Source organism: Molossus molossus, unplaced genomic scaffold (assembly GCF_014108415.1).
Source record: "Molossus molossus isolate mMolMol1 unplaced genomic scaffold, mMolMol1.p scaffold_m16_p_17, whole genome shotgun sequence".
NCBI classification, from domain to species: Eukaryota; Metazoa; Chordata; class Mammalia; order Chiroptera; family Molossidae; genus Molossus; species Molossus molossus.
In genome coordinates, this window is record NW_023425352.1 from 27484661 (window position 1) to 27496830 (window position 12170).

General features: G+C 39.8%; 1 protein-coding gene across 1 annotated transcript in view; it reads right to left on the reverse strand.

The window, feature by feature from the left end:
* Positions 1-12170, reverse strand: part of CC2D2B (coiled-coil and C2 domain containing 2B) — a 108480-nt gene that overhangs the window by 45906 nt on the left and 50404 nt on the right. Inside the window, exons 17-18 of the mRNA XM_036265495.1 lie at positions 9040-9178; positions 5810-6013 (exon numbers count right to left, since the gene is read on the reverse strand). Of these exons, the coding sequence (XP_036121388.1) occupies positions 5810-6013; positions 9040-9178 (343 nt within the window). The remainder of the gene's footprint in view (positions 1-5809; positions 6014-9039; positions 9179-12170) is intronic.

The following is a 12170-nucleotide window of genomic DNA, read 5'->3' on the forward strand; positions in this document are numbered from 1 at the left end:
AGAAGTTTTTAATTTCTTCCTTGATCTCCTCGGTAACCCATTTATTTTTTAATAACATTCTATTTAGCCTCCATGTGTTGACATGTCTTTGCATGTTCTTGTTGCAATTGATTTCTAGTTTCATGCCATTGTGATCTATTATTACGTTTCCAGTTGTTCCACAGTTCTCTGAAGCTGTTTTCCTGTTTTTTAATTATTTTTTTCTTTTGGTTTTCTGATGGGTTGATTTTTTTCTACCCTATCTTCTAATTCACGGATCCCGTCCTCAGCTTCCTCTACTCTACTGTTTAGTCTTTCCAGTGTGTTCTTTATTTCTGATATGTCATTCTTCATTTCTTCTTGGTGGGTTTTAATTTCCAACTGGTTGATTTTCAACATTTCTATGTCTTTACTCATGGTGCTCATGTCCTTACACATGTCCTTCCTGGAGATCATGGCTCTGAATTCTAGTTCTGTTAACTTGATTACCTGCACTGCATTTATCTCATCTTTAGTAGAGGTCTCTCGTTTTTTCATTTGGCTTTTGTTTCTGTGTTTCACCACTTTGGCTATCACAGTGGGCTTTGGAGCCTGCTAAATTTTCCCTGTTGGTGATGGTGTTCTGCAGTTTGTGGCTTCCTCTCCTGGGTTTGGATGAGGGTGGGAGGACCCATGTTAAACACCACTGTCAAGTCTTACATTCCTGGTTAGAGTTGCTAGCCCAAGAATGGTAGTTATCCTCTAGCTTTTTTGCCTGGAGGCTATTAGTAGTGGTCACCTGAAGACCCTTGGTTTCTGAGTTGCCTGAAAAACTCCCTCAGGTGCTCAGTGTAAGAGGGTTTCCTGAGGGTGGGGCAGATGCTGGTTGTTAATGGGCCTCAGTTAACATTTCAATGGCCACCAGGTGGGGTTGAATCTCCGAGGGAGGGGCCTCCGCAGTCCTGTGTGACTGCAACTCAGCAAATGCTCTGAGAGCCCTCCAAATCCCGAGTGTCACCACACAGTTCCAGTCCAGTCCGCTCTCCCTCTGCCGGAGCCCAAGGTGCATGGCTGCTGCTAATTTAGCCTCTGTCCCAGCTCTGTGCTATGGAGTTGCTTGAGACTTTAATGGGAGGGAGCCGCTTCCAGCTAAGGGCGCCGCTCCCAGCTGAGAGCATAGCTCCTAGCCGAGGGCATAGCTCCTAGCCAAGGGCACAGGTCCCAACAGAGGCCGCTGCAGCTCCCAACCAAGGGCGCAGCTCCCAGCCGAGGCCACTGTGGACCGTGGGCTCCTGGTCCCCTCTCGTGTCTTCGCACGCCTACCAGGATTGAGTCAGTGTCCCTGGTTATGTGGTCCTCCAAGCTGCTTTTCAGTTGCCTTTTCCTGACGGTTTGTCTTTATTTTCATTGTAATTCCAGTTTGGTCCTGGGAAATGGTCCGTGTAGCTTCCATTCACTCCACCGCCATTTTCCTTGTTCCTGTTTCCTCTCTTTTAAGTTATGTGTCCCAGTTTTGAGTTTTTCTATGTGTGGTTTCATTAGACTTATGAAAAAAATTTTCATATATACAGTCATCCTTTTAAATGCATTATCTTTTAAATGCACATTATCTCCACCTTCCTTTGAAAATTCAGATCTTTACCTCCTCCCCTTTTGTTTTGTTGTCACAAATTATCCCTGTTTGTGCTATAAGTTTGTTTGTGGTCTTACTCATAGTTTTGTGACCCTTTGTTCTTTGTTTCATGTAAAATAACTCGCTTGAGTATTTCCTTTAATGGAGGTCTTCTGGTGATAAATTCCTTCAGTTTCTGTATGTCTGGGAAAGTCTTTATTTCTCTTTCATATCTAATGAATAACTTTTCTGGATATATTATTATTCTTGGCTGGTAATTTCTCTCTTTCAGTAGTTTGAATATTTAGTCCACTCTTCTAACTTGTAGATAACAATGATAACATAAAGGGCTTTCCTTTATAGGTTACTTTCTTCTTTTTCCTAGCTTCCTTGAGAACTTGTTCTTTGTCATTAATTTTTGACAGTTTTAATACAATGTGCCTTAGAGAGGGCCCTTTGGATTGAGGTAATTAGGTATTCTTTTTGCTTCTTGGATCCAAGGATCTAGCTCTTTCCAAAAGTTTGGGAAGTTTTCATTAACTTTTGGTTTGAATAAGCTCTCTGTTCCTTTCTCCCTCCCTTCTTCAGGTATGCCTACTATTCCTATATTGTTCTTTCTGATGGAGTCAGATAGTTCTCGTAGACTTCTTTCACTTTTTTTATGTTCAAGTCTTTCTCTTCTTCTTTCTGTGTTATTTCTAGATTTCTATCTTCAATATCACTAATTCTATTCTCCATCTGGTCACCTCTGTTTCCTGTGCTTGCAAGTTCATTCTTGATCTCTTTTATTGAGTTCATTTCCAGAATTTCTATTTGGTTCTTTTCAAAAGTTTCAATCTCTTTGGTAAAGTACTTGTTTGTTTGTTGATTTGGTTTCTGAATTCATTAAACTGCCTATCTGTGTATTCTTGCATCTCATTGAGTTTTTTCAGAACTATAATCGGTTATTCATGGCATTTGATGAATTCCTTCTCTGTCTAGGCCTCTATGTATGAGTGGTACTTCTCTAGTAAATTGATAAGTCTTTCTATTGTTTTCAAGTAGGTGGTGCTGAATCACAAGTGTTTTGTTGTTTTTGTTTTAGCTCTCTTGCACTTCTCTGGATCTTCAGATCTCCACAGGGTGGTGGAAAATGGCCTGTGTTCCCTGGGAAGGTGGGTGCCTCCCTGTAATCTGGTTGTTCCAGTCCCAGGGGACCAACACCACAGGGGAAAGTGGAAGGTCATGGGGCTACAAATCTATGAAATCCCAGTGCTGTCCCCCACAGCCAGGCACTGCCAGCAATGCAGCCTCAATGTGTGTAGATGGGGTGAGCTGGCAGAACCTAGCCACCTCCCTTGTTGCTTTGCCCTCCCAGCAACGGCAACCAGTGGACCTCTGTGGCATCCTTCCTGCACCTCCACCTGACCCTGGGATTAGTCAGAGAGTGTATCCTTCATTCAAGGAAAAAGTCTTTCTGTAGTACCAGTTTTTGGGTTTGCAGAGAATGTGCTCTGCAATCTGACACAAAAGGTTAGGGGAGGCAAGCTCTGGGAAGGTTAAGGGAGGCAGCTAGGCTCAGTGGTTTTGTATCTCTGTCTGGAATGCCATCTGTCAGACAACCATGTGGCAGCACCTCTGTCCTTCATCTGTGCCCAGGTCACTGGCCCCAGCTGCGGCTCATACTGCCCACTTCTGCTCACTGAATCTCTTTGCTTCCCAGCTGAAGGGAGTGCCATCCACAACCTGATTCCTCTAGTCTCTGGGCTGAGCCTCACAGTGAGCTCTGGTCTGCAGAACTGTGTCTGTGGCTCCTTTGAGCTCTTCTCCCTTCTCACCTCTCCAGTTTGCCCCCACTTGCCCACCTTTAGATATTTCGATGCACAATCTCTCAGATGTGTTTATGCATTGAGCAGGGAATCCTTTTATGAATTATAGCTGTTCAGATTGTTTAAAATTCACGTGGAGAGACCAAGGGGATCTCTCACACCATCATTCCTCTGACATCATGCTATAATTTATACATTTTGTTTAATTTAAGAAACACTTTTCTACATCAGATTAAGATATCCATTTAAAGTTTTGCTTTTCACATGTAATTTTCATTATACATGGTATTTATTTCTTTTGTGAGCTCTGAATCTAATTTTATTTCTTTCTACATGGATGACCAATTATGCTAGAATCACTTCAAGAATAATCCATTCTTTTCCAACTGAGTTATAATGATACCTCTTTCAAATAGTTTCTACATATGCATAATAAGTCTGTTTGCGGCTTTCTGTTCTATTTCACCAGTTTGGAATTGCCTTACTACATTTACAGATTAATTTGTGGAGAACTGGCATCCTACAATGTTGAGTCTTCCTATCATAAACATTTATTCAAATTCTTTTTTACATCATTCAGAACATTTTATAATATTTTCTATTAAGTTCTTGTACATGTTTTGTTAAATATATTCCTGGTGCCATGACACTGTCATTGAAATATCATTAATTTTCATTTGCCCTGTCATCTCTGAGCAATACCAAAACTGCTTCTCATGCAATCCATTTGGTTCAGATCATAAATCTCCTCTTACTACAAACTGAGTTTTTTTGTTTTTTTGTTTTTTTTTTATCCTCACCCGAGGACATTTTTCCATTTTTTTGTTCAGGTAGAGTGGGAGGGAGAGAGAGGAACAGAAAGAGAGAGAGAAACATCGATGTGAAAGGAACACATCGAGTGGTTGCCACCCGCATGACCAACCAGGGCCGGGGACAAACTGCAACCGAGGTACATGCCCCTAGCGGGAACCAAACCCGGGTCTCTCAGGACTGCAGGCCAACGCTCTAACCGCTGAACCAAACCGGCCAGGGCCAAACTGAGTTTTAAATGTTATAAATCCTGTGTAGTTTTGTTCATGTCTCCTATAAATTAAGGTATAAAAGCTAAAGGATGGCTGAGTAGAAACAGAAATAACAAGCACAAATATATATATATTTTTAAAATAACATTTTAACTACTTTTAATATTAAGTGACTTCCTGCAATTTCCCTTCAGTCCAGAATAAAATGAAAACAAATATCAGTTTATCAGTTATTTCTTATTGATAATATATCCCCAAATTTAAATTAGTAAACGTATTATAACCTATTTTAATTAAGTCATTCACTCTTTCTGATTCATAAGATGTATAAACCATAATATCCTTCATCAGAATCTGACATCTTTATCTAAATTGGCTGACATCACCCTATAGTGGTAATTTTACAGCATAGGCATTTTCTTCAGAGATGAAACTCTAATGCCTTTCTTTTTGAACCATCTCTTGGTAAACTCAAGTGCTATGATAACTACAATTGGTTATTTCTACAGAAATTAGCTCTTATAATCTGCTATTTTAAGACTAGGGATGTACCAGTAAATGTTTAACAACCAGTTCTCTGGAAGTGAGGCAGGACACCCCAATTTGTAGCATTTGCTGATTTACAGTGTAAATATTCCCCCAGCAACAAATTTAAAACAACCAACATGAAGTCACTGAAGGTGGCATTGGAAAGCGAGGTGCAAGCTAGGCTCTCATGGCTGGCTGGTGGCAGCAGGCTCTAGCACACCACCACCAAATAGCATAAGACTAACCCCCCCCCCCCCGCCACATACATTTTAAAGTTCCTGAATTTGAGGTATGCTTTATAATCAATGTGTAAATTTAATGTGGTAATTATATCCAAAAGCTTCTTTTAAATTGGTGATACATTTTACAACAGCAAAAATACATAAATTGAGAATATACCTAAAGGATTTTGGTTATGAAATAGATTGGACAACAACTAAGTTGCAAAGTCAAGTTAAGGACTTTCTGGAATTAGGTGGTCTGTACATTTTTAATGTGTAAAGAAAGCGGGGAAGTCTATCTACTGATTACCAGCTAAAAAAAGAAATTAAGACAGGCCCTGGCCAGTTTGGCTCAGCGGTTAGAGCGTCGGCCTGCGGTCCGGAGAGACCTGGGTTCGGTTCCCACTAAGGGCACATACTTCGGTTGCAGTTTGTCCCCGGCCCTGGTTGGTCATGCGGGTGGCAGCCATTTGATGTGTCCCTTCACATCGATGTTTCTCTCTCTCTCTCTCCCTTCCTCTCTCTCACTCCCACTCTAACTGTACAAAAAATGGAAAAATATCCTCAGGTGAGGATAAAAAAAAAAGAAATTAAGACAGATTTAAAGCAGCAAAATATTAACTTATCATATAAGTCATAACTCAGATAGAAATCAAATACCTGGAAGACTGAATCTGGAATCTCTCTGTCATAAAGAGGTATTTGCTGCAGAGGGAAAACATCTAATTGACCTACATTTCTAAGCTGCAAAAGCTGAAAACGTTTACTCTTTTTCATTTCCTCTTCCGAAATAAAATTAAATTCATCTTGCAACTGTTCAAGGCGAAAATAGTTTGGAATATCCTTCCCTTTATGTTTCATGTACTGTAAAACATAAATAATGTAAAGTCATGACTTAATATATTAATTTTAAAAAATTCAAACATTATTTCAAAATACATTTTAAGGTATAAAAATGTCAAATCATGCCCTGGCTGGTTTTGCTCAGCAGTTAGAACATCGGCCCACAGACCAAAGAGTCACGAGTTTGATTCTGGTCAAGGGCGTGTACCTTGGCTGCAGTTCAGTCCCTGGTCCTGGCCAGAGTCATGTGGGAGGCAACCAATGGATGTGTCTCTCTCACATCAATGTTTCTCTCTTTTTCTCCCTCTCATTCTATCTGAAGATAAATGGAAGAATATCCTCAGGTGAGGATTAAAAAAAAATGTTGAATCACTATATTGTACACTTGAACCTAATATTGTATACCAACTATACTTAAATTTAAAAGATAAACAACAGAGAAAGGAAAGCCTCTTCAATAAATGTTATTGGAAAAATTGAAAAGCCACATGCAAAAGAATGAAACAAGACTGCTATCTGACACCATACACAAAAATTAACTCAAATGGATTAACAACTTGAATATAGGACCTGAAACAATAAAATACATAAAAGAAAATATAGGTACTAAACTTATGAACCTAGGTCTCAGAGGGGTTTTTGTGAACTTGACCCAAAGGCAAGGAAAGTAAAAGCAAAAATAAATGAATGGGACTACATCAAACTAAAAGCTTCTGCACAGCAAAATAAACCATCAACAAAACAAAAAGGCAACTGAATCGGAGAAGATATTTTCAAATGATACCTCCAATAAGAGGCTAATATCCAAAAACATATAAAGAGCTCATATAATTCAACAACAAAAGAAAATAAACAATAGAATTTAAAAATGGACAGAGGACTTGAATACTTTTCCCAAGAAGACATACTGGCCAACAGATAATTGAAAAGATACTTAACTTCACTAGCTATAAGGGAAATGCAAATCAAAACCACAATGAGATACCACCTCACACTTGTTAGAATGGCTATTTTTAGTAAGACAAGAAATAACAACTGTTGGAGAGATTATGGAGAAAAGGGAACCCTTGTGCACTGCCAGTGGGAATGTAATTGGTGTAGTCTCTATGGGAAACAGTACTGAGGTTCTTCAGAAAATTAAGAATAGAGATACCATATGACCCAGCAATTGTCTTCTAGGTATCTACCTGAAGAACTTGAAAATACTTACTCATAAAGATATATGTTCATTACAGCATTATTCATGGTAGCCAAGACATGATAACAACCTAAGTGTCCTTTGATGGATGATTGGATAAAGAAGTGGTGCATGCTTGAAACCTATATGACCCTATTAACCAATGTCACCACAATAAATTTAATTTTTTTAAAAAGTGGTACATATATACGATGGAATACTACTCAGCCATAAAAAATGATGAAATATGTCATTTGTAACAACATGGACGGACCTAGAGAATACTGTGCTGAGTGAAATAAGTCAGACAGAGAGATATTGCCAGATGATTTCACTTTTATGTTGAATCTAAAACACAATAAATGAACATGCAAAATAGAAACAGACTCATAGCCCTGGCCGGTTTGGCTCAGCAGTTAGAGCTTTGACCTGCGGTTCAGAGAGACCCAGGTTTGGTTCCCACTAAGGGCATGTACTTCAGTTGCAGTTTGTCCCCAGCCCTGGTTGGGTTGTGTGGGTGGCAGCCACTCGATGTGTCCCTTTCATGTCAATGTTTCTCTCTCTCTCTCTTCCTCTCTCTCCCTCCTGCTCTGTCTGAAAAGTGTCCTCAGGTGAGGATTAAAAAAAAAAAAATTAAAACAAAACAAACAAAAAAGAAACAGACTCATAGATACAGAGAACATTTTGACCATTGCCAGATAGAAGAGGGGTTGAAGGGATGGATGAAAAGGTGAAGGGATTTAGAAGTACAATTGGTAGTTACAGAATAGTCATGGGATGTAAAGTACAGCATAGGGAATATAGTTAATTATATTGTAATAACTATATATGGTGTCAGATAGGTACTAGATTTATTGGTGTGATCGCTTCATACCCTATAAAAATGTCTAATCAGAGAGTTGTACACCTGAAACAAATATAATATTGTATGTCAACTGTAATTTAAAAACAAACAAAATTTAAAAAAATTAAAAATATTTGTATTGTACACTATGTTTAAAGATGATACTGTTTGTATGTGGTTATCCTAAGAATTGAGAGAAAAATAAATATTTCTGTATGCCTGTAACCAATTCAGCACCTCCATTGAGAGGCTCTGATCTAGGGAAAGTTAACTGCAATCATCTAATTAAGCACTGCTTTATTCAATAAATGCAAATGGGAATACAGGGTAAATGCAAGGAAGAGTATTAGTCGCCACAAGAGAAACAAAGATTTATTAGCTGTAGTACCACAAGGAAGGATAAAACACATTATTGAATAACTACAGCATAAGTCAGAATGAAATTAAAACCATAAAAGTTTGTAGAAAGAAAAAAAATTAACAGGAGGACAAGGAAAGAAGAGCACATATTTAACTGAGGTTACCAAGAAACATTTTTCAGATTTGTGGTGTGGGTAAGATGGGCCTTCTAGGCAGAGGGAATAATATGAATAAAGGTGTGAAGAAAGTATGTTTGGGGCACTTCTATTCACATTTCTTTGAACAGTTCAGCTGGCTATAAGGAAGTGTAGGAGAAGTGACTAGGTAATGGAGTCTTTGAGGGAAGGAATGTGTCTAAGTCTTCTTTATAATAGCATCTAATAAAAATATGGCTGGCACTCAGCAGACATACACTAGATGCTAGCCTAAAGGTTAGCCTGTAGGATGCACAGCGGGCTGCTAGGTAGTGGCAGAGTACCAACCAAGTAGTAAGTATTTCAGTTGCAGAATTTCTAATTGCCTGGTTGTAAACTCTGTCTGTCCTCAGATTTGCATTTACATGCCTCCTAGTACCTAGAAAAGTGCACAGCAAATTATGGAGGAATAAAGGGGGCAGAGCGTAGGAAATAGAATATATTTCCAGAATTAATATTTACTGTAACTTACCATAATAAATTCCATTAAATCAGAATATTCTGGATTATTTGGGTCAATTCTGATTTCATTTGCCCATTCAAAAAGCTTCTGTGTGTTAATGAGCCATGGAATTCCAGGAATGCCTCTTGCATCTACATTCCTTAACACACTAACAGAGAGAAAAATATTTATGAACTTGCATCCAGTATGCAGGTTATACATTTGTTATAAAGGGCAAAACCTATTTCAGGTATTTAAAGATAATACCTATCCATCACCTACATTTAAGGATAAAATAGAAAGTTTAGATGTGATAACTCTTCTGATTCTTCTCAGAATAATCTAACTTATATCATAGTGTTTTGATAAATATCCACCTCCTCCCTTAAGAGACAGTAAACTTCTTGAGGGTAGTCTATAAATATTCATCTTTGTCATCTCCACTCTCTGTGTAGGAGCTGAAACATAGTAGATGCTGAGCAGTGAATAATATTTATTGGATGTATTCTGTAAACCCTGAGCATAGTAACTTATAGAATATTTTCTTTCCATAGGATGTGCAGTATTAAAATTCAACTAAGATGTTTGCTTAAACTAAATTAACAAAATTTATAATATATAAGAATCTCTAGGCTATATCTTTACAGTTGAAACATAATATAGAGTATCAATTAACTGGGAAATATTGCCAAATGAGTATCTTTTTTTTTTTTGGCGCGTGCCCCTAGCTGCTAAGGCCTAGTGGGAACCGAACCCAGGACTCTCTGGTCCGCAGGCTGATGCTCCAACCGCTGAACCAAACTGGCCAGGACCCAAAGGAGTATCTTTATTGGTCATATGAGGCCATCTTCGGGAGTCAGAGAGCTGTAAAAGATGGGGTAAACTCACAATGCATCCTTGGTGACCTCAGCTATAGGCTTACTGTAGAAGAAAGAAGTGAACCCTAAATACTAATGGTTTCTTTAGAGCCATCAGTTATTTCAGTTATTTAATCCCTGCCTTCATAGATAATCTGTCTCATCATGTGTAATTAGAGGGATTTTGGACTAGAAGATTTCTCAGATCCTTCCTATAAAGTGCTTAAAAAATTCCAATCTATCAACTGGATCCCCGAAATATAGTTCTGACTCAGGGTCAGATTCAATAATGTTTTAGCCCAAACACAGACACATACTTTGTACTGTTTACTTTCCATCAACATCTATTCATATTTCTATAATGAATCTTTGGAAACTATTGCTAATAAAGCCAATGCCTGGTATGACAGGATGTAAGAAAGATTATATATAGGTGAAGTTTGAGAATTCTTCCTTTCCTTAATTACTATTTCTGCCCTCATATTGAAACTGTTTTTATGCCTTTGTCATAAGGTGTCTGACACCCTTGACACCATAATGTAACACATTTTCCTTCTCATGGGAACAGTCTTAGCCCGTGTCCCTTAGAAAACAAAGCCTGAGGACTTCCGGTCAAGATGGCGGCGTAGGGAAACGCAGTATCGCGTTCTGCCACAACCACATCCAAGTTACAACAAAACTACAGAACAACCATCATCCAAAATCGCCTGAAATCAAGCTGAATGAAAGTCCCACAACTACGTAATTAAAAATAAAAAAAAAAAAAAAAGCAGCTACATCCAGACCGGTAGGAGGGGCGGCGGCGCGAGGGGTGGCGGCAGCGGCGGCGGACGGGCTGGTCCCACACCCAAGTGTGGCGGATAAAAATCAGGAGGCTCCCGTGGCTGGGAAGGTCCTTCCTGAGGACTGAGGGGTCCCCATCCCACACCAGGTGCCCCACTCAGGGTTCCAGTGCCAGGAAGAGAATCCCCATAACTTCTGGCGGGAAAAACCAGCAGAAACTGAGGCTCAGGGAAGCTGACCTGGCTGGAGCCACAGGCAGCTCCCTAAAGGGCCCACGCACGGACTTATCGGACTCTCTCCCTCTAAGCTCGGAGGGGAGGCAGCTCGAGGGGCACCAGAGACATACAGAAAAGAACTGAGCTGTTTGGCACTGGAGCGAGGGCTGGAGAGGGGGCTTCCTAGGGGACAAACGTGCTGTAAGAGGCCTTTGTTCCTTTGGTGAGCCCTTCCCTGGAGCAGCAGACAGAAGCCATATCTGGGACTCCAGCAACCTGGCTCACACTGGTAGCCCCGCCCTGCTGACTCCCTGAGGCCCCGCCCCGCCCCACACAACTTTCAAGCCCACCTAAGCTGTTGCTACTTGCTTAACCATAGGATTGGCCTGTCTTGGATCCCGCTTCAGGTTTTTCCTAAATTCTTTCAAACAAGCAGCATCGGGTCTCAGCGAGCCCCATACCTCTCATTAAGTAATACACAGAAACAAACACAGAGAGGCAGCCAAAATGAGGATACAAAGAAACAGGTCCCAAATGAAAGAACAGAACAAAACCCCAAGAAAAGAACTAAGTGAAATGGAGATAAGCACCCTAACAGATGCTGAGTTCAAAATACTGCTTATAAGGATGCTCAATGAACTCAGTGAGGGCCTCAAGAGCATAAAAAAGTACCAGTCAGAAACGATCGCTGCACAGTTAGAAACGAAGGAGGCTTTAACTGAAATAAAGAATAATTTACATAGCTTCAATAATAGAGTACGTAAATCCAAGGAGCAAACCATCGATTTGGAATATAAGGAAGCAAAAAACGCCCAACCAGAACAGCAAAAAGAAAAAAGAATCCAAAAAAATGAGGATAGTGTAAGGAGCCTCTGGGACAACTTCAAGCGTGCCAGCATTCGCATCTTGGGGGTGCCGGAAGGAGAAGAGAGAGAACAAGAAATCGAAAACCTGTTTGAAACAATAATGGCAGAAAACTTTCCTAACTTGGTGAAGGAAACAGACATACAAGTCCAGGAAGCACAGAGAGTCCCAAACAAGATGAACCCCAAGAGGCCTACACCAAGACACATCATCATCAAAATGCAAAAGGTTCAAGACAAAGAGAGAATCCTAAAAGCAGCAAGAGAAAGGCAGCTAGTTACCTACAAGGGAGTTCCCATTAGGCTGTCAGCTGATTTCTCAAAAGAAACTTTGCAGGCCAGAAGGGAGTGGCAAGAAATATTCAGAGTGATGAAAACCAAGAACCTACAACCAAAACTACTCTATCCTGCAAAGCTGTCATTTAGAATCGATGGACATATAA